Source organism: Anomaloglossus baeobatrachus, chromosome 2 (assembly GCF_048569485.1).
Source record: "Anomaloglossus baeobatrachus isolate aAnoBae1 chromosome 2, aAnoBae1.hap1, whole genome shotgun sequence".
Lineage (NCBI taxonomy): Eukaryota > Metazoa > Chordata > Amphibia > Anura > Aromobatidae > Anomaloglossus > Anomaloglossus baeobatrachus.
In genome coordinates this window covers 492,459,027-492,485,908 of record NC_134354.1, presented here as the reverse complement: position 1 = coordinate 492,485,908, position 26,882 = coordinate 492,459,027, and the positions used below count along the sequence as shown (strand labels likewise).

Here is a 26,882-nt window from a genome sequence, read left to right as displayed (position 1 = left end):
TTCAATAATAAATTATTTATGTGGCCTACATGAACATTGCAACATCAACAAATAGAAAAGAAGATAATATATTAAGAAAATGGCATGACACAGATTTGTGGAGCCAACAATAATATAACCTCATACAGTACATGATATAACATGCAAATAGTGCATACCAGACTGTGGGCATAATGACTATGAGTGGGTGATATTTGCATTTTATATTATGTAATGTATGGGGTTCTATTGTTTTTGGCACCTCAAATCTGTATCATGACATTTTCTTAATGTATTACAGATACCTTTTCTATTTATTACCGGTAATTTGGTAATGTTCATGTAGGTCATATAAATAATTTATGATTTTCCTTGTTATTCATTTATTTTGTACCATACATGAATATACCTATATCATATAAATATGAATGTTACTCCATGGTGGCTTCGTGAGTTTCAGTGTGTGTGGGGTATATAAAGTTATACATTTTCCACCCCTTTTTTTCGACTCACCCTTCATTCTTAATTGTATTTGTCATGTTGGATAATACCTCCATTTATAACTGTGCAATAAAAAGGTATATTTTGTATGTGTATTCTTCCCTGCACATTTTCTTTGCAATATATCTTCTACGATATCAAGATTATATTTAGCCCAGACAACTCCTTTAACGAGGCAACTCACTATTACCCATGTAGTGTATATCATTTACCTGTCTCCCCGATGGGAGGCTATTGCCTTTCTTTATGCTTGAAAAACGACGAATTAGTATTTCCTTGTTTTGCTTCTCGCTGTCATCTTGTGGTAAATTGTATTTCACATATGAAGATGTCTAAAATAAACAAAAGAAGTTTAAAGTTATATATGTGCATATATTGCACCCAAATTAACGGCTGAACTATTTATTTTGTCGTATCATTGATTTCACATCAATTCTCTTTGTGTTTAATTTATTTGAGGTGTCGACCCTGGGCCTCTTGGGTGTCACACTCCTTTGCTAAGGATCTACTGTGTTCAGATGGGACCTCGGGTGGGGTGCACTACACTTACTGGTTTCTTCATGCCAGTGTCCCTCACAATGCTGGTAATTATTGTCGTAGACAGTTAGTAACACATGTGATACCAGTGCTCACTTAGCCAACCAAAAAATGCACTTTATTCTTCACACCACTTTGAGAGACTTGGCCTTCCTTTCCTTCCATCCTCTCAGTGTGGGATACTACCTCTCAACCTGTCCTCCTCTGCTATCTTGGATTTTGTCTTCAAGCTGCGGGGTCTGTGTCTCCTTCCCCCTGACTCCACTCACCTTAGTTTGGCTCTGAGCCCCAGTGACTCTCTAGCCGGAGAACTCTCTAATTCGATCGGGTGAACTGTAGGCTCTAGACCTCCCAAGGTTACCTCAGGGTTCCCTGACTGTCCCTAGCAACCAGGCCATGTCTTGTCACACTTCAACCCTATTCTCGATTGACTCCTCTCGAGACCTCCCAACCATCCTCTTTCCTGCATCTATAACTTCCCTTTTAACCCTATCTCTTCCATTCTGTTGCTGTCTTAGCCCGAACACTAGGTGGCGTCTTTGACAACAGTCCTACTTTACTGTGTCTGGAACCTGCACGCAGCTAGCAGCACAACATATTAACACATGCAATCAGTACACACACAGAGTACATAACATAACCGGTACAGGTCAAGCCCACCTTCTACATACCCACAAATGTATTATCCATAAAAACCACTGTATGGACATGTAATACAATAGCCACCAATTTCTATGAGCAGAGGTTTCATGTGACCCCAGTCCCACCAATTAATGTAACTTCACATGATTATCCCATTTTAACTAATTTTAGCCCATAATCTCTGTAAAATATGATAAAACAAACTGAGCTTTCTTTACCCTCCCTAGATCTAGCACTTTGTCTGCGCTGCTATGCCAGTCTTTGTAGATCAACTGAAAGAGTGACGTCATGTCAAAGATGCTGCAGGCAATCACTGAGCTCAGTTCTTAGCAGCTACACTGTCAATGTGATGTTGCCGCTGCAGTCAAAGACCTGAGCAACTGCTGAGATACAATGCTGAATCTGGGTAATGTAAGTACAGCTCAGTCTGGGTTTTTTAACCCTCACTTAGCCCAAATGATAAATTTGGTTGTAATGAGACAACCTCTTTAAAGATGCAGCTGAAATAGGGATACAGGGCATTAGAGACACATACCTTTTTTATACAGTAAATTATATATTTATTTTTTTAAGGGTGTCTACTCGAGGTTTTCCCTCCCCCCTTCTGATTGGCTACTGTGGGTAACATTTTGTACTGTATATTACTGTATGAGGATGCGTAGGAAAATTTGTATCTTACCCTTTGACGCACACGGTAGAGACTACTTGTTAATATGTCCTTCAACTGTAAAACGTCTTCTGATGAACATCTGCTTTCAAGCTTATCTTTTTCATAACTTCTGAAAGTGATGAAAAAATATCATTGCAGGTTTAGTAACTTAGCTAATAAGCAGCCAAGCAAAGCATTTGGTAAATAAATGGTACCGATATGGAGTATTTCAGTAGTGTGTAGCAGTTAGGTCTATTCAACATTGAAAACAAACACTTATATGCCCTGCTTATCATTGAAAGGTTATGTGTATTTCTTTTCTAGGGTTCAAGGTGTTAGCGCAGATCTTTTAAAGGGAATTTGTCAGCAGATTTTTGCTATGTAATCTGAGGACAGCATGAGGTATGTGTTAAAACACAGAATTCAAACACATGTCCCATGCCACCTCCTGTACTGTTGTTTACTTAAAGTGAGTGTTTTCTCACTAGGACATTATAATTGCTGTTACTAGCTGGCTCGTACCATGTTGTTCGACTCCACCCTTTCTTGTGATTAGAAGCTCACTGTCTATAGATATTGTACATTGAAAGCTTGAGATTTGATGTTCCTTGCCTGCTGTCCTGATGAAGGGAGCTGTGACTCCTGAAACGCGTTGACCTGTGCATGTTATTAAAAGAGGCATAAATCTCCTTCCGAATCCATTGAGTCCTTGGCACGGATTACAACCCTTCTCCATTTACTCTCTCTTGTAGAACATTGGCACTCCAATGTAATCTTTTACCAATCATTTTAGTAAAAAACGTACAGATGTAGCCTAGTTTTCCTTGACAACTGCCTAAAGATGGTAGAAGGAGTGCTCAGTCAGAAATGATCTACGATGCGAGATAAAAAACAAACTCAAACATCCTAACAGACAAATGTAAACAGGTGCAAACCGTAAGTACAATAAATTAAAAAATGAACGGCTGCACTCTGTAGTGCTATAGCATGTAAAAATTAAATAAGGGAATTATAGACCTGCATTATTGCTACTGGAAATAGAAAAATTGAGATACTTAGCGCATAACGTGGCCAGTTTATGAGAATGAGCCCAGTGAAAACCAACTGAACACTCCTCTCACCAGCTTTAAGTGGTTTTCAATTTAGCAGGTTCCTCTCTACTCATAAAATTCTAGGCTTTCAGCTTGAATAAAGGCATATCATAATAGGGAACAATTAACAAAAATGGAAGGAATCCAGCAACCGCCAAATACAAATTAAAACATGACTTTTAATAAAAAAAAACATTAAAAACAGAGAAAAAAAAGTTCATAATTACAGCATGAGTAGATCTCCTGCCCTTAATCATGACAGATAAAAATACAAACTGGTAATACATATAAATAGCCCCACATATAAACAGAAGGTAGAGCAGAAATTAATTTTAATTTTTAATTTGGCGGTTGCTGGATTCCTTCAATTTTTGTTCATTGTTCTAACCTGGTACCGGTCTGGGATTTCCGAGCACCGCTTTTTCCTTTATTACGTCTGGTGAGCTGTTCACTTTTGTTTTTATGGTATATCATAATAGAGACCTGGCAAAGAGATATGCCTTGTTGCTGTTTGCTGGGCTCTCAGAAACTGGCCACTTTATTCACTAAGTATCTCAATTTTTCTATTTTCAATAGCAGTAATGCAGGTCCATAATTCCTTTATTTAATGTTTTCATGCTTTAGTGCTACAGAGTGCAGCTGTCTATTTTTTTTTTTAGTTTATTGTACTTATGGTTTGCAAAACTAACAGTTTGCTTCTGTTCACATTTCTTTGTTGAGATGTGCAGGTCACTTTTTTATTTCCCATTTTAGTTCATTTCTCTGACTGAGCACTCCTCCCACCAGCTATAGGTGGTTTTCAATTTAGAAGGTTCCTGTCTGCCCACAAAATTGTAAGCTTTCAGCCTGAATAGAGGCATATCATGATAGGGACCCAGATTTGAGGCACACCATGTTATTGGCTGCTGGGAACTCATATCAGGCCACTTTATGTGATATGTAGCTCAATTTTTATATGGGATTGAACTTGAAAATCTAGATTTTTGCCCCCACACTCATCTATTAGGTTTGGTTGTCCTTTGCTTTGTCACTGATTGTGCTTCATTTGACAGTTTTTGGTGAGTACTAACTACTGCATACCTGGAACACCTACAAGACCGGCCATTTTGAAGATGCTCAGAATCAGTTTTTTATACCTTATACTGTAATTTTTCCCCTGTTAAAGAAGATATATAGTGGACAGTGAGATATGACTATGATTTTATATAAGGGGGAAGGGGTATTCTATTCCCAGGGCAGTGTATGAAGTACTATAAAGGTTGTCCATAGTTTGGAAAACAGTGTGCTTTCTTCGAGGAACAGTGCAACACGTTTCCATGTTTGGTACTGCAATGTGATGTGGTTTTTTGAAGACTGCAACATTTTTGTAATTCTGCAGAATTCTTTAAAGTTGCTAAATATAACAGAATATGGAAGTAATGTTGGTGTTCTCCTACTGTAGTTTTTCTTAATGCTGTAGAATATTATTGGAGCCATGGTTGGAGGAGAGCTGACTGAGTGTCAAAAATTAGAGCCTTAAATGAGAAGCATCAGGTAGTAACTAGGGATGATCAAATACCTCAAATATTCAGCTACGCCCATATTCAACGAATAGGTCGCCGCTATTCGACTTTTTGCGAATATTCGATGCGCAATGTAAGTCTATGGGAAACCCGAATAGTTGCCGAATAGCAACTATTCGGGCTTCCCCTAGACTTATATTGCGCATCGAATATTATTCGCATAGCAGCGACCTATTCGTCGCTTATTCGCAAAGCCGAATATTGCTGAATATTTGTGATATTCGATCATCCCTGGTAGTAACCTATTTACTAAGGTTTAAGAAGTGTTTAGTAAAGTTTATATCAGACTGGTCAGACAATTGTTGGCAAGGTCAATGTAAAGGCCGCTTTACACGCTACGATATATCTTACGATATGCCGTCAGGGTCACGTCGTAAGTGACGCATTTCTGGCACCCTTTGATATATTGTAGCGTGTGACAGCTACGAGCGACGGTGAACGAGCAAAAATACTCACCTTATCGTTGCTCGTTGACACGTCGCTCATTTTCTAAACATTGAACGTCCTTCTGTGGTCCGGTTGTTCATCGTTCCCGGGGCAGCACACATCGCTCCGTGTGACACACCGGGAACAATGAACACAGCTTACCTGCGTCCTGCCGGCAATGCGGAAGGAAAGAGGTGGGGAGGAATGTTTACATCCCGCTCATCTCCGCCCCTCCACTACTATTGGCCGGCCGCTGTGTGACGTCGCTGTGACGCTGAACGTTTCTCCCCCTTCAAGAAGTGGATGTTCGCCGCCCACAGGGAGTGGATATTCGCAGCCCACAGCGAGGTCAGGTACGTGTAACGAGGGTTTAAGACTTTATGCGACATGGGCAACAAATTGCCCGTGCCGCACAAACGATGGGGGCGGGTGCGATCGCAAATGTGATCGTGTAAGGGGTGGGCAGACCCCTTACAAGGAGGTGTAGTGTTGTAGTTAATACAGATGCTATTTAATAAAAATGTTTTATTGTAATTACACTGTTTTTAGTGGGTTCCCCTAGTGGCCGGGTGGGACGGCTGTCTCCACAGAAACAGGGCAGAGGAAAGGAGGAGCCGGCAGCAGAAAGGGGAGGGAGAAGAAGAGTTGTTAAGGAAAAAGTTAGAACCAGGAGGCAGTTGAGTCCGGGACGGGAGAGAAGAAGCAGAAGGGGCAGAGTGTGGGAGCTGGGTGAATAGGAAAGCCGGAGAGAAGAAGAGAAGGAGTAGCCTCAAGTGTGAAGCAGTACTGTTGTGGGTCCAGTCTGTGTTAGCCGGAGTGGGAGCCAGGTGAAGTGGATTAGCCGGGCACATCCCCACTGGAGGAGACGTCAGGAACAGGTTTTTCCCCTAGCAAAAGAAATGTGAAGTCATCTGCTGTGTTTTTGCCTCGGTGATGGAGAAGTGCTCAATAAACAAGCCTGCTGGTTCAATTGATCCACGTCTACAGAGTCTTTGTACAACTGACGGCGACATCTGCACCACCACACTCTGCCCCACCAAGTCACCTTCCGTCCCAATAGTGGCGGCGGCGCCGGGGGTTAGCCTGAGCGAAACCGGGGCCACGACTACAACCCCCGAGGCACCCCCGGCACCCCGTTACATGTGGCATAGTCGGCAGGATCCGGATTATATGCAAGGGGTCCCGATCCAAGAAGATGGAGACCAAATGGTGCCTAGGGCACAGGATCCGGATTATTGGCGAAGGGTCCTGATCCCATGGTGGGAAGAAGCAGTGGTGCCTAAGGCGTTGGACCGGGCACAAGATGGCGGCAAGATGGCCGCCGTCTTCATGGACACAGCGAGCGCGCGAAGAATTGGTGCCAAAAGAAGAGCCTGGGGCTGGCCGGTGAAGAAAAAGAAGTGCGGAGTGCGCCGCTCAAAGAGGGGAGGTGCTGGCCCCGGGATGCCGAGGAAGACATGTGAAGTGGGCGGTGTTACAAGAAGAAAGAAGAGCCGCCTTGGCCGGGTCGATGTGATGGGCGAGACTGGGGGTGGAGTGTACCCAAGAGCGGGAAAAGAAGGCCCGCCTCCACCTTCCCCAGCTTCTCCACTGTCCCCGGCGCCATTACAGGAAACGCCAACGCAGAGACTAACTTCGAGCAAAATGGAGGCTCCGAGAACGCAACATACTGCAGTGGGCGCGCTGGTAGCAACCAGCTTGGGCAGAGGACGCCCGAAGCAACCTGCGGACGCAGAAGGACTTGCCCTTTGTTTACCGGCTGTGCCAGAAGGACCGGAGCGGCCTACAAAAGTTACCTGGGTCACTACCTGGGATGCCGTGACCGGTGAGACCTCGACCGAAGTCCGGGCCACATACCAGGCGCGGCTGCATACAGGAAGCAAAGTCCTGGGAACCCCAACTCACTCAACAGTTCCGGCCCCGGAAGAGCCACACGCCCGGGAGCTAGAAGAAGACGAGTGGGGGTTCTTTTGGGAGCCGGTGAAGCCGACGCCCCCGACTCAGCGGAAATCCCCATCGCCTGAACCCGATCCGGTGCAGGAGAGACTACTGGCCGAGACCGTGGCCCGCGAGATGATGGCGGGCCCTCTGAGTGACGAATTTGAACGACAGTGTACCGTCGGCACCGTAGTAAAGTTCAACCAGAAAGAGGGCTATGGATTCATCGAGGATGAAGAGACCAGTGACCATTTCTTTTACAACCGGGTGAACCTGGACACTGAGGGCTTACCACAGCGCCTTCATACCTTATACCCGGGAGAGAAGGTGAGGTTCTGGAGAGAGGTGGGATGCCGGGGCCTATTTGCCGTGGGAGTAACCCGGATGCCCACTACCCAAGAGGCTGCACAGTGGCAACAAGAAATCGAGTGGGAAGAGTGCCAACACCGGCAGCGTGCACAGCAAAGACCGGTACTGGCTGAGATTTCCCGCCCGAAAAGCACACTGGCAGTTTCACCTGAAGTCATGACCGGACTGAGCGCTGACCCAGAGAAGGAGACCCCGGCGGTGCTGGCAATTCATCAGAGCCTGGTCACACATCCGGTGATCGTTGTGGGCAGCCCACAGCCGTCCCGTTCAGAGACCCCGTCACCCCCGTCGGGGGTTGAGGAGACGAGACCGGAGACCGAGACACCGGAGCCAACCGTCAACTATGGACCCTTCCGGAGGCTGCGCCGCTTGCCAGGTCAGTCCCTGTCCGATTACGTGAGGGCTCAGCGGGCTGAATGGCAACGGGCTTACCACCCCGAGTGAACCGTCGTGACCGGAAGATAAGGGACCTGTTTGTATTGAGTACCGGCATTGTTGAGGAGCCGGAAAAGTTCCATTGTTTACAACCTGTTCAAGCTGCTGAGCCCGGGAGGAGCCTGACGCTGGACTGAGCTGGGGGCTCCCTCCGCGTTGTTAAAGAAGATCTTGCTGTTTTGTATTCCTGCCTTCTAAGACCGGGAGTGCTGCAAAAGCCTCCGGGCAGAAGCCCTGCAAAGACCGGGAGTGCCTGCCGAAGGCCTCCGGGCACACTATCTACTAAGACCGGGAGCTCCCAGGAGGGATTTCGGGCGCCAGACTGGTGCGCCCTTGAGTGTGCCTCGGTGTGGACCTGTGTAGAGTTTTGTATAAATGACTTTGTTATTTAAATGTGGTTTTTAGGTTATGCCTTGCCGGGAGGCTTAGGCTTAAAGAGGGGAGGTATGTAAGGGGTGGGCAGACCCCTTACAAGGAGGTGTAGTGCTGTAGTTAATACAGATGCTATTTAATAAAAATGTTTTATTGTAATTACACTGTTTTTAGTGGGTTCCCCTAGTGGCCGGGTGGGACGGCTGTCTCCACAGAAACAGGGCAGAGGAAAGGAGGAGCCGGCAGCAGAAAGGGAAGGGAGAAGAAGAGTTGTTAAGGAAAAAGTTAGAACCAGGAGGCAGTTGAGTCCGGGACGGGAGAGAAGAAGCAGAAGGGGCAGAGTGTGGGAGCTGGGTGAATAGGAAAGCCGGAGAGAAGAAGAGAAGGAGTAGCCTCAAGTGTGAAGAAGTACTGGTGTGGGTCCAGTCTGTGTTAGCCGGAGTGGGAGCCAGGTGAAGTGGATTAGCCGGGCACATCCCCACTGGAGGAGACGTCAGGAACAGGTTTTTCCCCTAGCAAAAGAAGTGTGAAGTCATCTGCTGTGTTTTTGCCTCTGTGATGGAGAAGTGCTCAATAAACAAGCCTGCTGGTTCAATTGATCCACGTCTACAGAGTCTTTGTACAACTGACGGCGACATCTGCACCACCACATTCTGCCCCACCAAGTCACCTTCCGTCCCAATAGTGGCGGCGGCGCCGGGGGTTAGCCTGAGCGAAACCGGGGCCACGACTACAACCCCCGAGGCACCCCCGGCACCCCGTTACAATCGCACGACCAATTGCAACGTGTAATGCAGCCTTAATGGTTTATTATGAGTAACTTTTGTACTGTATCCAGCAGTGTAGTACTATGACACTACTATGGTAAGTTTATCCAACAAGTAATAATGCCACTTACGGTAATGATGTCTGTGAAATCTCTCTGTTCATACCAAATTTTGTCATCTCAATGGCTTGCTTAATTTCAAGCTTTTTGTGCAGGTTAACAATGCTTGATTTAGGCTGATTTTCACGGATAAAAGCTTTTCGTAGAAACTTGTGGTCAACCTTTTTAAACCTAAAACACATTTTTTTGTGAACTCTTTAGATATTACCAAATTAAAAATTAATTAATCCATTTATTATTATTTTCTTGTTTATTCTTAGGCTGGATTCACATAGCATTTTTCCTACCGTCAATGTCAATGCCGGTGCTTACGTACAAACCCCCTGCAAAATGGAATTTGGGCATTTGCGCTGACAGGGCCGTTGACTATAATGATGCAGATGGAGTTCTAATAGAGTGTACACTGGCTGCATGATTTCAGCTATATAGGGATCACCCTGAAATACCGTGGTGTTTCAGAGAAAAACATACTTTAAAAGACACTGGGGGCTGAGCAGCATGGGTGACTAGTCAGAATGGCTAGTCCCGAGTAGCTTCACCCTGCCCACTGCCAGTGATTGACATGTCTCTCAATGTGTCAAATATTTAGTTACCTGTCAGTCATTGAAGCGGGTGGTGAGACAGCACAGGGAAACTTCCTGTCTGACTAGTCATTTGTGCGGCTTCATTCCGGTGGCTTTTAAAGTATGTTTTTCAAAGAGTCAAAGATTCATGGCTGAAAATATGCAGCCAATGTCTGAAACATGGATTAGATTAGCAACATGTATCAGGTGCAGGTTCTCTTTAAAACTACAGCAACAAACCCAGTAAGTGACCCAGTATTAATATCAACATTTCTGATCAGATAAGACAGCATAAACAATGAGAAAGATTTTCTTAAACCCCTTTACACCACAAACATTTTCTCGTTTTCGTTTATTCTTCCTTTTCTTCTAAGAGCCATAGCTTTTTTATTTTTCATCAATATAGCCAAATGAGGATGAATTGTAATTTTGAAATACACCGTTTATTTTGCCATGTGGTGTACTGGGAAATGGCAAAAAAATTCCAAGTGCGATGAAATTGCAAAAAAAGTGCAAGTGCACAATTGTTTTTGGTTTGTTTTTATTAACTGTGTTCACTATATGGTGAAACTGACCTGGTAGTATGATTATCCAGTTTAGTGCAAGTACAAAGATACCAAATTTTTTTTAAGTGTTGAAAAAAATTGGAAAGTAATAAGAATTTTTTTTTTGCTTTTGCTGCCATTTTCAGAGACCCGTAACGTTATTATTTTTCGGAATCTGGTGCTTTGTGATGGCTTATTTTTTGCATCTTGAGCTAATGTTTTTACTGATACCATTTTGGGGTAGATACATTGGTTTGATCGGCTCTTGTCGCATGTAAATGCAAGGTTGCGACAGCAAAAAAAAGAATATATTTTTTACACGGCCTAACGATCAGATTCATTTATTTTATATTTTGGTAGATTCGATATCTAAATGCAGTGATACCAAATATATGTATTTTTTTAATTTTCTTTTAATTGTTTTATTTTCAGTGCGGCAAGGGGGGGGTTGATTTGAAAATGTGTTTTTATAATTTTTTAAAACATTTTAACATTTTTTTTTTTACTTTCTATTGTATTTACTAATCCCCTTGGGGGACTTCAAGCTGTGATCGTTCGATTACTTGTGCGATACAGAGCAGTGCATCAGCACTGCTCTGTATAGCAGAAATCACAATCTCCTATGAATATCGGCTCGCAACCAGTGTTCACAGTAGGATCATACTGACAGGTACGAAGGTCATCAGCTGACCCTTGGCTGTCATGGAAACCCATCGGTACCCCATCGTGACATCTCGGACGCTCCAATGGGAGCTTGAAATGACGAGCTCCCCACCAGCATGTGTTAAATCCCACTTGCAGAGCTTGCTGGTGGGATCCACCTGCCACTGTTAGAGGCACATGATGGCTGATTATATCAGCAGTCATGTGCAGAGAAAGATACAGGCTCAGTGTGCGAGCCCACATTAAAGCAAGGGACACAACATAGGACACAAGATTACTAGTGATGGGCAAATTGTTCAGTGCTCAGGTGCTCGATACATGAAACAAGCATTTTGATGCTTGGGTGCTTGGTACTCGTTTACCGAGTATAATGGAAGTCAATGGGGAACGCAAGCATTTTTCCCGAAGTTTTTCCAGAAAAATGCTTGAGTTCCCCATTGACTTCCATTATACTCCTTAAATGAGTACTGAGCACCCAAGCATTAAAATGCTCTTTACAAGCACCCAAGCACTGAACAGTTCGCTCACGAAAGATTATGTCATATGTCGTAAAGGGGTTGATGAATTTATTTGTACAGAAACTCGTGTCAGTTACTGTTGCATTTGCTGGAATCAGAACCTCTGCATATAACATCAATAATAATCACAGAAATAAATATTATTTTTTAAAAAAGAGAAATTTTAGATTTTGGTATTTACTAAGTCAAATAAACCGTATTTGGTAAAGGAAAAGAAGAGCAAATGCTTAGCGTGTATAAACTTTTTTTACGATAAGCAAAATGGTTTGGAAAGCTAGCACAAGACATGAATTAGCTGTAAATCGGTTGTATATAAATATAGTAAATGATGTTCTCTGGACTAAGTAGCAGTATTCTATATGCTATAAAATATATAAGCAGACATACAAAACAATATATTTTCTTGTTAGTTTACCAATGAACCAAAATAGATAGAATATTGGAAAATACTTTTTGCATCAATGTCTCTTATTTAAAAAGTAAAAGTCTTATTAGGAGAGAAAATTTTTCTTTATTAAAAATACTTACTTCTCTCTCATTTGATAGTGTCCCCAGTGGCCACATATATCTGCAATTCCTGCTTTCAGGTGATCCATTAGCTTAAGATGGAATGAGAAAGGGACAAATGAAGAATACGTTATTAACATTGTCTTCTTGTACAAACAGTTTGATTTGTGAAAAACACCCTTTATTATTTTCTAAATTTTATATAAAACTATATGATTTTGTAACCGATCTGGCAACTCAAAGTGTTCTTTCATAGTCAGACTTTGCAGCCATTCTGCATAGCAAAATCTAGTAGCTCTCTGGTTTTCACACCTTCAAGGGAACCTGTCAGGTTTTTCATGATGTCAGACTCATGAGCTGGGTGACAGGGACAGTTTTCCTCAATGCAAATAGCTATATTTTTCTCAAAATGCTTCAGCATTTTAAGAAAACATAGAGGCCGATTTATTAAGGTGTTTCTCAATCATTAGGACTGACCTGTCAAGCTAGCTTAGCTGGTGGGGTGCCACTCAGATGCCTGTTCTCTCCTTTCCTGGTTTATTTTTTAAACAATTTTTTTCTAGCTCTCCACATTGTCACAGATTAAATATCTGCTATTAGAAAGCCTGTTCATATCTCATGCATCTCAGTTGTGGTCAGTATGAATCACATTTTCCTTTAAAAGGCATATATCAGTAGGATCAATCCTCCTAAGATATCTACCTGGACATGCAAGTCATAGAAAGTTAAAATTATAGTGATATCCTGATAACTGTGATTTAATGTTTTATTCCAGAGAAATCCACATTTTTCGTATATGCAAATGAGCTGTTAAGAGTTGTTACATGGATCTTAGCAGTGAAGTGTGGGATACTGGTAATACGTCAATTAATACCAATGGCAATCGTGGATAGAGATATTGGCACGCAATACTTCTATCCATGGTGGCCATAGAGACACACACATACACACACGAAAAAAGTAATTTACAGTATTTCAGTAAACACTCCCCATTACTTTCCTTTGTTTACCATTTTATTAAAAAAAAACCTAGGCAGCTCCACTGCTGTAGTCGAAGGAATCCTCCATAGTCCAACAAATCCGTCGTAGTAAAAAAAAACCTAGCTGAAAACACCCCACAAAAATACAAATATAGAAAAATAAAACAAAACACTTACCCTCCTTCACCACTTTATTCAAGAGAAAAAAAAATACCAGCTGGTCCTATGTAGTCCAGGGAGGATTCTGATGAACAAAGTCTATGGAGCATCGTTCTGACACTCCATAGACTTTGCTTAAAAGCAATTCCAGGTCACGCTGTGCTGCGTAAGACCTGGCGCATCTGATAAGTGGTATGTGACTCGGTGACCCTGAATAGCGATAATGTTACTGATGTCACCGCTCATCAATGGCGGGTTTCACGCAGTGCAGTATGACCCAAAATTGCATGTAAGGCCTGTAAGCAAAGTCTATGTAATGTCAAAACGATGCTCCATAGACTTTGTTCTTCTTAATCTCTACAATATGTGGGATTAGCTGGGATTTTTTTTCTTTTGAATAAAGTGGGGAACAAGGGTAAGTGTCTTGTTTTATTTCTCTGTTTGTGTTTTTTTCTAAAAAAAAAAACCTTTTTGGACTATGACGGATTAAGTGGACTACACCAGATACCCTTAACTAAAGCAGAATTGCTTGGTTTTTTTTCAGGGAGAGTTTATTGAAAAAATATTTTTTTGTGTGCCTATGTGTCTTTTTTTAATTACTAGGTTAGTAATGGGGGGTCTGATAGAGACCTCTCCATTACTAACACCAGGGCTTGATGCCAGCAGACAATACACAGCTGAAATCAACATCATAAACCAATGCGCCGATTGCCAGAACACTAGGACAATTGAAAAGAGTAAAGGCGAAGCGCCAGAATTGATGCATCTAATGTAAGGTGCACCAACTGAGGCTGCTGTGGGCTGGTAATTTTAGGCTGAGAAGGGCCCAATATCTATGGAGATTCCCAGTCTGATAATATCAGCTCTCAGCTGTCTGCTTTACCTTTGTTATTTATCAAATATGGGGGGACCCCACATTATTATTTTAAATTACCGTATTTTTCGCTTTATAAGACGCACCTGATTATAAGACGCACCCCCAAATTTGGTGAAGGAAAAGAGAATTTTTTTTTAATGTTAAATGGGGTCCATCTTATAATGCCAGTGTCCATCTAACAAATCATATAGGGTATATGTCCCTCATAGCCCCCCATCCTAAAATTAGCCCCCTTAATCTGGATATGGCCCCCTTATATTGAATATAGCCCCCTTGTGCTGGGACACCTCCCCTGTGCCCCCATGGCACACCTCCCCTGTGTTTGATATGGCCCCCATACTGCTGCCCATGGCCACTATAGATGGCACATCTCCCCTGTGTTTGATATGGCCCCCATACTGCTGCCCATGGCCATTATAGATGGCACACCTTCCCTGTGTTACATATGGCCCCCATACCGCTGCCCATGGCCACTATAGATGGCACACCTCCCCTGTGTTAGATATGCCCCCCATACTGCTGCCCATAATAAAATAAAACACTCTTTCCTTACCTTCTCAGCGCTGTCCCTCCTCGTATATCCCTCCTTGCAGCTGAGCTCCGGCTTCCTCCAATTCCTGGTTCTTGCTGCCGGTCATGTGATCGGCACGGCAGAGTGATATCATCTCTGCGTGCCTGATCACAGACAGCAGCAGCAGGAGACCGGGAGATCAGCGCTGGAGGTAAGTAAAGCTTTTTTTATTTTACTATGGGCAGCAGTATAGGGGCCATATGTAACCCAGGGGGATCATGTGCGATCAAAGGAGGGCACAGGCAGATATAATATGCCCCGCTGCCCCAGCCCGTCAGCACGATGCGGTTTCAGCACCACGCTGATGGACAGCGGCAGTGCATATCATATGAGCGGGAGCAGGAGATCAAAGGCTCCCTCCTGCAGCTTCACCAGCTCCCAGCACCGCTCCAGAGCGAACCCTGCAGTATATATATATATATATATATATATATATATATACACACCCCGTATATTCGGTTTATAAGACGCACCCCCTACTTTCCCCCAAAATTTGGGGGAACAAAAGTGCGTCTTATAAAGCGGAAAAATACGGTATTTATTTGGTTAATTGCTATAAAATCTATCTATCTATCTGTCTATCTATCTATCTCTATTTATCTATCTTTGCACATCTTTAACACATAAAAAAACATTAATTTCACTGTTATACATTTTTATCTGGTATGTGTCGCACAGATGTCACATGGACGGCATACACATACAAATGGATGGTACACAGATGACACATCTCAAAACGGAATGTGCCACACGTTTTTTTTTAAACGAATATGTGAAAGGGGTCTTACATAGGGCACACAGGCTCATATAGGAGTAACCAACGTTGAACAGGGCGCCACTTTGCAATTTAGGGTGCGAATCTCTACTAGCAGGTAAAGGCATGTTAGAGTTCATTAGGGTCTTGTAGTCTTCATTTTTCCCTGTTTGTATTGGTACCAGAGAGATAGGCACAACATGATGAATGCACATTTCTAATTATGTGTCACCTTGGAATTTTTTGTTTTATGCACTTAATCTAGAGCCTTCAGACCTCTATTATTAACTGGTCATGGAACAATTCAGTGACTTCTTAATGGATACCTTATCCCATATATAAACATGAGTGTATATAATTGGATAATACTTACTCGTGTATGAATCTCTTGATTAACTGTTTCATCCCGGGATGTTTTTTTCACATCCAAAAATCTAACTAATGGTCCAATCGTTATTCCCTATATTAAAATAAACATGCATTATACTTTGCAAGATTCATGTGTTCTACATATATATATATATATATATATATATATATATATATATATATAAATATTTATATATTGCTCAAAAAAATAAAGGGAGCACTATAATACCACTTTGTTGTTTAAGTGTTCCCTCTATTTTTTTTGAGTAGTCTACATATATATATATATATATATATATATATACATATATATATATATTTTTATATATATATATATAAATATACATATACACACGCACAGTATGTATACATATACACACACAGTTAGAGACGGAAATATTTGGACAGTGTCACGAGTTTTTGCATATTAACTGTTTACCAAAACACATTCAAGATACAGTTATATCAATATGGGCTTAAGTTGCAAACAACTGACTTTAATTTGAGGATATGCACATCCTAATTGAAGTAAGGGTTTAAGTGTTCATCCTCTGTAATTAAACCTGAAAGTCTTCACTTGCATCTCAGTTTTTTTTTTTTTAATAAAAAATAGTGACAAAGATTCGGTCACAGTAAAAATATTTCTGGACCTAGCTGTATATATACAGTGGCGGCCAACGTTTTGCATCTTTTTTAAAGTGTGATTACTTCTGTCTAGTAACTGTGATGCCATTTTCCTGGTGATGAATTGAAATTACATGAAGTTGTCATCATGCAAGACCTTAATTTTAACCAAAATGCTTTTGAACATAGGTATGGTTATTTAATTAAACAAAACTGACTGCCAAAAGTTTTACATTTACTATTTATTGATCACAATACAGAGAGTAATGCATCGGTTATAATGCCATAACTTAGTACTTTTGTAGCATAACCTCTTGCTTTAATTACTGCACCACACCGATGAGGCATTTAAGTCACTAGAGTATTCAAATTGTCTCTCCAGTAAAGGAGACAAACTCTAGCGCAGCGCCACCTATAGGAAGTAGCGATCCTAAAAGTCAAATGTGGATTTTTAACAATCCTTTGCATATGACCTAGGATATATAAGCCAGATCAGATTCCCAATTTTCAGACACGGTGTTTCGGGCCATCGTCAGTGCAAAGTATAGAGTATTCAAGACATCTTGAGGGATCTTGCGCTATTTCATTTGCAAATCTGCGAACAATTTATCTTTATTGCAATGAGTACGGGCCCCAACTCATCACCCTAACTCATCCCAATTGCTAACCAATTTTTGATAAATTGAATGTGTGCTTAGGATCATTGTCTTGATGGAATTTCAAGCCACTGCCTACTTTGGTTTTTCTATGTGACAGCATTATATTCTCCAGTACCAGTATATCCTTGTACATGGAAGCATTCATATTTCCATCAATTCTATGCAGAGGGCCAATGGCAAATGCAGAAAAGCAGCCCAAAACCATGACATTGCCACCACCATGTTTCTCTGTAGGTGTTTGATTTACTACATCATTACATTTTCTATTTAGGCGTATACAGTTGAAACCAGAAGTTTGCATACACTATCTAAAAAGACACATATGCATATTTTTCTCACTATCTGACAGGAAATCAGAATGTGTGTGTGTTTTGGATTAAACATGGCAAAGACAAAGACAAATTTATCACCAGATGTCAGAAAACTAATTATTCTGAGAGGAAAGTCAGTCAAAAGCCAAAAAGAGGTAGCTATGGAATTCAACTATTCTCAGAGTCAAGTGTCACGTATGATAAAGAAAGAAAAAGAAAAGGTTATGCAACAGCTGACAAACCTAGAAGTAGATGATCACGGAAAACTTACTCCAAAGTTGATCACATTATTAATAAAAAGTCTGTATCTAATATTCATAAAAGTGTTGCATAGATTTTGCACAAAATTAAAGAAGGATATGGGGTCCAAACTGTGGTGCGGCAGGTAAGAGCAGTAGGCTTGAATTCACAAGCTCCAGTCAAGAAGCCTTTCATCTTTGCAAAGAGAGAGAAGGTCCGACTTGAGTTTGCTACAGAACACAGCCAATGGAAACAGACGGATTGGTCTAAGGTGTTATGCTTAGATCTGTTAGGCAGTGATGGCAAGCACTATATACAGTTGAAACCAGAAGTTTACATACACTATTTAAAAAGACACATTTCTATGTTTTTCTCACTATCTGACATGAAATCAGAATAAACCTTTCCCGTCAATTTGGATTAACAAAATTATTTATATTTGCCAAGTTCCAGAATAATGAAAGAAAACATGTTTAAGGCATTTTTATTATTTTCTACAAAGTAAAAAGTTTAAATACAGTACATTTCATTAGTATTTGGTACCATTGCCCTTGTACTGTATGACTTGGGTCAAACGTTTTGGATATCCTTCCACAAGCTTCTCACAATAGTTGGTAGGAATTTGGACCCATTCCTCCTGACAGAACTGGTGTAACTGAGCCATGTTTGTAGGTCGCCTTGCTTGCACCTGCCATTTCTGCTTTGCCCATAAATTTTCTATAGGATTCAGATCAGGGCTTTGTGATGACCATTCCAAAATATTGACTTTGTTATCCTTAAGCCACTTTTTAATCCGTTTGGCAGTATGCTTCAGGTCATTGTCCATTTGGAAGACCCATTTACAACTAAGCTTTAAGTTACTTTCTAATTTCTTGAGATGTTGATTCAGTATTGCCACATAATCTTCTTCCCTCATGATGCCATCTATTTTGTGAAGTGCACTAGTTCCTCCTGCAGCAAAACAACTCCACAACATGATGCTGCCACCCCCGTGTTTCACAGTTGGGATGGTGTTCTTGGGCTTCAAAGCTTCTCCCTTTTTTCACCAAACATAAAGATGGTCATTATGGCCAAACAGTTTCATTTTAGTTTCGTCAGACCTCAGGAAATGTCTCCAAAAATGAAGGTCTTTGTTCCTGTGTGCATGTGCAAACATTAATCTGACTTTTTTATGTTTCTTTTGGAGTAATGTATTCTTCCAGGCAGAGTGGCCTTTACCTGTGGATAATGACACAATCTCACCAGCTTCCACCAGCACCTTCACACAGTCTTTTGCTTTGGTTCTTGGGTTGAAATGCATATGTCTGACCAAAGCACGTTCATCTCTGGTACACTTAACCTGTCTCCTTCCTGAGTGGTATGATGGATGAACATTCCCATCTTGTTTGTACTTTCATATAATTGTTTGTACAGATGAATGAGACACTTTCAAATATCTGGAAATTGCACTCAAGGATGAACCAGACTTGTGCAAGTCCACAGTTCTCTTCCTGAGATCTTACATAGTTACATAGGTTGAAAAAAGACCTAAGTCCATCTAGTTCAACCTTCTTCCACCAATTCTACATTTTGTCCCTAAGTCACTTATAACCAACAATGTTGTGTGTACTGAGGAAATCATCCAGCCCTTTTTTAAAAGCTGTTATAGTATCTGCCATTACTACCTTTTCTGGTAGGGCATTCAACAGTCTGACTGCTCTAACTGTAAAGAACCCTTTCCTATTTAGCTGCCGGAATCGCTTTTCTTCGATTCGCAGTGTATGCCCCCTGGTCCTTAGTACTGTCTTTGGATGAAATAAGTCATGTGCCGGTCCTTTACATTGACCACACATGTATTTATACATATAAATGAGATCTCCTCTGAGACGTCTTTTTTCTAAGGTAAACATATCTAACTTTTTCAACCTCTCATCATATGTGAGGCCTTCCATTCATTGTAGTAGTATCGTTAGCCGCCTTTGAACTGATTCTAACTTCTGTATGTCCTTCTTAAAATACGGAGCCCAAAACTGGATCCCATATTCCAGATGTGGCCTTACAAGTGATTTATAGAGGAGTAACAATACATTGGGATCCTGGGTCTAATGTCTCTTTTTATACGCCCTGGAATCTTATTTGCTTTAGCAGCTGCTGCTTAACATTGCGTACTGCTGCTCAGCTTATTTGTAATGAGAAAACCCAAGTCCTTCTCCTGTTTTGTAGTCCCGAGTTTACTTCCATTTAATGTATATGCAGCTATAGGATTACTCTGTCCTTGGTGCATTACTTTACATTTATCAACATTAAATCTCATTTGCCAAGTGTCTGCCCATTCTGACATCTTATCCAGATCTTTTTGTAATATTGTACTATCAAGGTCAGTTTTTAATATCCTACATAGTTTGGTGTCATCAGCAAAGACTGACACTTTACTATCAATCCCATCCTCAAGGTCATTAATAAAGAGATTAAAAATAATTGGTCCTAGCACAGATCCCTGCGGCACCCCACTGCTGACTATGGCCCATTTAGAGAATGTTCCATTTATGACTACTCTTTGTTTCCTATCTTTTAGCCAATTCCTTACCCAGGTGCATATAGTTTCCCCTAGTCCTTGCTTTTAGAGTTTTAGTATAAGGCTATTATGTGGTACAGTATCAAATGCCTTTGTAAAGTCCAAATAAATCACATCAACTGCATTACCAATATCCAGATTTGCAATTACCCCCTCATAGAACCCCAACAGGTTGGTTAGACATGACTTATCTTTCATGAATCCATGCTGTCTGTCAGTTATTATATTATTTTCTGCAACATATTTTTGTATGTCATCCCTTAAAATGCCCTCAAAACTTTGCATACTACTGATGTCAGGCTTACTGGACGGTAGTTGCCTGGATCTACCCTCTTACCTTTCTTAAATATCAGTACCACATCAGCAATCCTCCAATCCTGAGGCACCAACCCTGTTACAAGCGAGTCTAAAAAGATGAGATACAGCGGTCTGTCAATTACGGAGCTCAATTCCCTCAATATTTGTGGATGAATGCCATCTAGCCCATCTTGGCTGATTTCTTTTTACTTTCCCATGATGCCCTACCACAAGAGGTAGTAATGGCAGATACTATAACAGCTTTTAAAAAAGGGCTGGATGATTTCCTCAGTACACAAAACATTGTTGGTTATAAATGACTTAGTGACTAAATGTAGAACTGGCGGAGGAAGGTTGAACTAGATGGACCTAGGTCTTTTTTCAACCTAAGTAACTATGTAACTATGTAACTATGTAACTATGCTACACAAAGAAGCAGTGTGTTTCAGGTGTACATTAATATACATCCTACAACATCTTACACCAACCTGTCTTTTTCCATTGGCTGTGTTCTTTAGCAAACTTAAGTCAGACCTTCTGTTTCTTTGCAGAGATGAAAGGCTTCTTGACTGGGAATCGTGCATTCAAGCCTACTGCTCTTAGCTGTCCCACCACAGTTTGGTGACTCACTTATACCCTATATTCTTCTATCATTTCATGCAAAATGTACACTTTTATGGATATTAGATACAGACAATTTTTTAATAATGTTATCAACTTTGGAGGAAGTTTACAGTGGTCGTCCACTTTTAGGTTTGTCAGCTATTCCATAACCTTCTTTTTCTTTCTTTATTATATACTTGACTCTAAGAACAGGTGAATTCCATTGCTTCCTCTTTTTGGCTTTTACCTGATTTTGCTCCCAGAATAATAAGTTTCCTGACATCTGGTGACAAATTTGGCTTTGTCTTTGTCATGTTTTATCCAAAACACACACACACACAGAGAAAAAAAATGAATAAATAGGCAAAATTAGACTACCCATGCCAAAATACGCAAATTATTTGGACCAGCAAATGTGGAAAATTAACACATACAGAGATAAAACATAGTCAAACACAATTTTCAGCCTTAGCGTCGACAACCATTTGCTTCTGGTTTACTAAAATCACCGGGAAAATTGCATCACAACAACAAGTAATCACACTTTAAAAAAATGCTAAACTTTTGGTTACCACTGTGTGTTTCTGTGTTATATATATATATATATATATATATATATATATAAATATATATATATATATATACATAAAAAAGGGGGGGAGCCAGCACTGCTTATGAGTGGCATGCAACAATGAGAAAGTAAAAAGTGTAATATTCACAAATTCATTCCTACTGTAACAATTCAATGAGATTTTTGGCAAATAATTGATCAATGATTTGAGCCCCCCTGCCCCGTCACGGCAAATCTCAATAGGGGGGTCCCTACACTATATTTATAATTTATATACGTACCATAAGGTCTCGTGTAATGCGCAGGACCGTATAAGAACATCACCTACCTGAAAAGTGTCAGCACCGCTCCCATGCTGCAAGGGCTGACAACTGCGAGTAAAGGGGCAGCCCAGGTGCCAGCGTGTATGGCAGAAACACACACACCAGCACAATGTCAGAACTGGCCCCCACAGTGCCAGACCAGCAAACATGGATGAAGGGCGGAACAGCCCCAGGCAGGTTCTGCCACACACACTGACACCTGGACTGCCCTTTTTACTCGCAGTTGTCAGCCTTTGCAGCATGGGAGCGGTTCTGACACTTCTCAGGTAGGTGATGTTCTTGTACGGTCATGCGCATTACACGAGACCTTATGGTACGTATATAAATTATAAATATAGTGTAGGGACCCCCCTTATAGAGATTTGCTGTGATGGGGCAGGGGGGCTCAAATCATTGATCAATTATTTGCCAAAAATCTCATTGAATTGTAACAGTGGGAATGAAGTTGTGAATAATACACTTTTTACTTTCTCATTCGTGCATGCCACTCATAAGCAGTGCTGGCTCTCCTCCTTTTTGCATATATATATATATATATATATATATATATATATATATATACATATATATATATATATATATATATATATATATATATATATATATATATATAGACACACATACTATAGATATAAAAAATCTAATATTCTTACCATGATGAATACTGTGAAATATATAACCACAATTGTTGAAGTGATGAACATTTTTTTTCTTGGAAATAATAGAATTGGCAGCAAAAACACAAGTGAAAAGCTACTTGCGCCACGTAAACCACTGTAAGCAATGATAAACTGATCTTTAAAAGTGAATGGATATGTCCGGAAACGGTTTATTATGTAGAACAAAATGAACACACCTACATGGTAAAGAATATAAAAAGAAGGTATTATTAAAACAAAGACACAATAGTATAACCATGAAGAAACTGGATTATTGACACATTATAGTCTGTAGACTGTTTCTACTTATACTCATACATTACAGTGTACGTCAAAAACTACATAACTACATTTTACTATGCAGCAGAAATTATAGAAATTTTGAGAGGATACAAAATTAGCTTTACATTTTCCATATTCATGTAGCTATGAATACTCATATAACTAGCTACTGTATCAACCATCATCTTGGTTACAGTACATTACGTATAAAATAGTTTTTTATGATATTGCTTAAAGGGAACCAAACAGCAGAATTTTCATATATATGAAGAAGAGCCAGTGCTATACTGGTGCTAGGATGCTGAATGTAACCATACATTTTATTCAAGATTGGATGTTTTATTTCATAAATATGTGCACGTAAAGTTCCAGCAATGCACTGCTATTTGATTGACAGGTGCAACAGGGATAGGAATATGTGGATTGGGTCTTACTATCTATTCCACCCCTGTCTGCCTGCACTGGAAATAATGTCTATGACAGCGACAGGGGGTGGAAGGTTCCCATGGAACCCAGTAAAGTCCTGATGGAGCTATTAACTAAATGAAGGTAATGGAACCACGATGGACCCTAGCCTCCTTTGTGGAAGTATTAGGCTATGTGCACACTTTGCGTCTAAGTAGTTGCAGTTCTAAACGCATCCTGTGGCAGAAATGTTTTTTGTCAAAGTGGGTTTTGACCACAAAAACGCTATAAATACGCTTGCGTTTTTACCGCGTTTTTGCAGCGTTTTTACTGCAATTTACATGCTTTTTCATTGCTTAAAATCAGATGCGTTTTGAAGACAACTACACTGCTAAATAAAGTTTAAACATACAAACACTATTAAAAAAAAGGAAAAAAATGATAACAAATATCAATATTAAAATCATATAAAAAATGGCTTATTTTATTAAAATGATAACTGTGTGCTAATATTTATGCATAAAATTACATTTATTTATTGATTTTCATACATTTAATTGTCGTACTATATGTGTGTGTAAAGGGACATATCATGCCATTAATATTTTGTCAAAAAGGCATATATTTAATTGGTCCAAAAAGCATGTATTCTGCATCAAAAAAGCATGAAAAACGCTAGAATTTTGAGGTTGCTTGTGTTTTGCAACTTCTCAATAACTTCAATGTTAGCAAAACGCTGCCAAAATGGCAAAAACAATTGACATGTTGCTTCTTTAAACGCTGAGTTTTTGCCAAATTTTCTGCAACTAAAACGCTGCCTTTTTTAACAGCATTGTGCGCACAAGAAAGCCCTATTTCCCATAGACTCTGCTTGAAAATCAAAATGCTTGCCTTTTGGCATTAAAACGCTGCAGTTCAAAACTCTGCGGAAACGCAGTAAAAACGCTAAGTGCGCACATAGCCTTAGTCTATTTCAGACTTGCACAAAAGTGTATTGCATCACCATTTTGTTCATTCCTGAAAAATGTGAATTCTGCCAGCAACGACATTAGTTATATGAAGTGAAAGCTGCACACAAAATTCAGAGAAATATGAACAAGCATAACTGCTTTATGATACATAAAGAATGAAAAATACAACTAGCCATATGAAAAATGGAAAAAAAAATTAAATGTGACATTGCATAACTGCTGAGGATTATTTGAAGAAAAAAAAAAAGAGATATATTTAGCTAATGAATTGATCAATTCATTACTGCCCCATAACCAACTTCACGGTAATCTCTTATTTATGGGGTCCCTAACCAAATGTTTTTTTCTGTCTGAGAACCTGCCCTTTAGTCATGATTATTCAACTTCCTATATAGCCAGGTCCCTTGCTTCCCATACACAGCAGGTTTCATCCGCACATAGAGGTAACATTTGGTTAGGTACCCATGCACACAAGCAGGTTTAACCGCATATAGAGGTAGCATTTGGTTAGGGAACCCATAAATAAGAGATTACCGTGAAGTTGGTTATGGCAATAATGAATTGATCAATACATTAGCTAAATATCTCTTTTTTTTTTTTTTTTTTTTTTCAAATAATCCTCAGCAGTTATGCAATGTCACATTTATTTTTTTTTTCATTTTTTATATGGCTAGTTGTATTTTTCATTCCTTATGTATCATAAAGCAGTTATGCTTGTTCATATTTCTCTAAATTTGGTGTGCAGCTTTCACTTCATATAGATTGTGTATTTTTTGGCTAGCACCCTGTTCACATTTACAATGGTGTTCCAGCAGTCATTTTGATTGTTAAGCAATGACATTAGTGTCCTCAGTGACCCCATCAGCTTGAGTGAAGTGTATGAGTCCATTGGGACTCTGTCGGTATCCTTTTTTTTTTGAGGGACCCACCAGAAAACCCGACGCAGTGTTCAACAATGAGCGCAGCATGAATGTGAGTCTACTGTGCAAATGAAAGTCTACACATCCCTTTTAAAATACCAAGTTTTTGTTGTGTTGTAAGCTGTTTACGGTCAATAGCTTTTGCTGTGTTGTAAGCTGTTTACGGTCAATTGCTTTTGCTGTGTTGTAAGCTGTTTACGGTCAATAGCTTTTGCTGTGTTGTAAGCTGTTTACGGTCAATAGCTTTTGCTGTGTTGTAAGCTGTTTACGGTCAATGGCTTTTGTTGTAAAATGCAACTACAAAATTGTCAATAAAATCTTACAAGAATAGCTAAACCATAAATGATGGCAGCTCTGTGCTGACTACTAACATAAGTTTAAATGTGATTGGTTAATTCTGAACTCAACCGCATCCACAAATATAAGGGGGTGTTCACATTTATGCAACCACATTATTTTAGTTTTGCTATTTTTATTTTCCCCAAAATATTATTTCAGTTTGTTTCTCAATGTGTTTATACAGATTATGAATGACACTAAATGTGGAAAAAGTTATTTTTTACACCAAAATACAAGTTTAAAATATCTTACTCAATGTTCTCCAAATGAGACAGAAAAGTAATGTAAAGCTGACAAAAGCCCAGTTCCATTCATGATTTTTTCCTACTGTAGAAACGCCCATGAAGATAAATATCAGTGTTTCGCTCACGCTGCTCACCATCTTCATAAAATATTTTATGGTAATGCTTGAATTCTTTGAAATGTTTTCTTCAATATATCTTTTCATCGTCATTGCACAGGCAGTCATACTGTTAAGCATAAGAAAACAATAAATTTATGCACATCTATGGAAAATTCCTGCAACGTATTGGCATATTAATGTGTGGCCTGTTTCAACAGAAAAATAATAATAATAATAATAATAATAAAAAGGCTTCTACACTTTTACAACTTCAATTTGATTGGCCAAAGTTGCAGGGTAAAAATGAGGACTGACCAATGGAGGACTACAGTTTTTTTTTAACTTTCATAGGAAATACTAACTGTAAATTGCGACACTTGGGGCAATCTTACAGATTTAGCATTAGGCCAATAGAAGAACAAAACAGTACTTGACAATGTGCAAATATGTAATACACTAAAATGTTATGATTGCTAGATATTAATAATGTAGAAAACTTTTGTATGTAAATCTGGTATTGATGATACTCACGCCAGGATTCCGGAGAGGTAGAAGGCTTCTGCAGACAGGTAGGATAGGTAGCTGAACATGAAAACAAGAAGAGGCTCAATAGAAGTAATGTTCCTGGTAAAACGTGTGATGAAAGCTGATAGGAATCCAAAGATGATCCCAAAAAACACTCCTCCTATGCCAACCATAAAAAAACGACCTATACCAGCAAGAATGTCCACTGTTTCAATTTCTTCATAGGTGTGCATTTGTGTAAGTGAAATAAAAATGTTATAAAGAACCTAGAAGAAAAACACATTGACAGTCTGGGTATATATGCAGAGCTTTAAAGGGTTTCCAACACACAGTAGAATGCCAAATACAGATTCAGCTTTTCTT

The 26,882-nt window shown here is 40.0% G+C and overlaps 1 protein-coding gene across 2 annotated transcripts in view; it reads right to left on the bottom strand.

Annotated features, from left to right (window-relative positions):
* Window positions 1-26,882, bottom strand: part of SLC9A4 (solute carrier family 9 member A4) — a 78,992-nt gene that overhangs the window by 10,684 nt on the left and 41,426 nt on the right. The window contains exons 3-10 of one of the 2 annotated variants that reach the window (XM_075336479.1): window positions 26,526-26,785; window positions 25,904-26,121; window positions 22,729-22,931; window positions 15,898-15,984; window positions 12,205-12,275; window positions 9,400-9,558; window positions 2,339-2,438; window positions 693-812 (exon numbers count right to left, since the gene is read on the bottom strand). In XM_075336479.1, the coding sequence (XP_075192594.1) occupies window positions 693-812; window positions 2,339-2,438; window positions 9,400-9,558; window positions 12,205-12,275; window positions 15,898-15,984; window positions 22,729-22,931; window positions 25,904-26,121; window positions 26,526-26,785 (1,218 nt within the window). The remainder of the gene's footprint in view (window positions 1-692; window positions 813-2,338; window positions 2,439-9,399; window positions 9,559-12,204; window positions 12,276-15,897; window positions 15,985-22,728; window positions 22,932-25,903; window positions 26,122-26,525; window positions 26,786-26,882) is intronic. The other variant, XM_075336480.1, reaches the window with a different exon arrangement.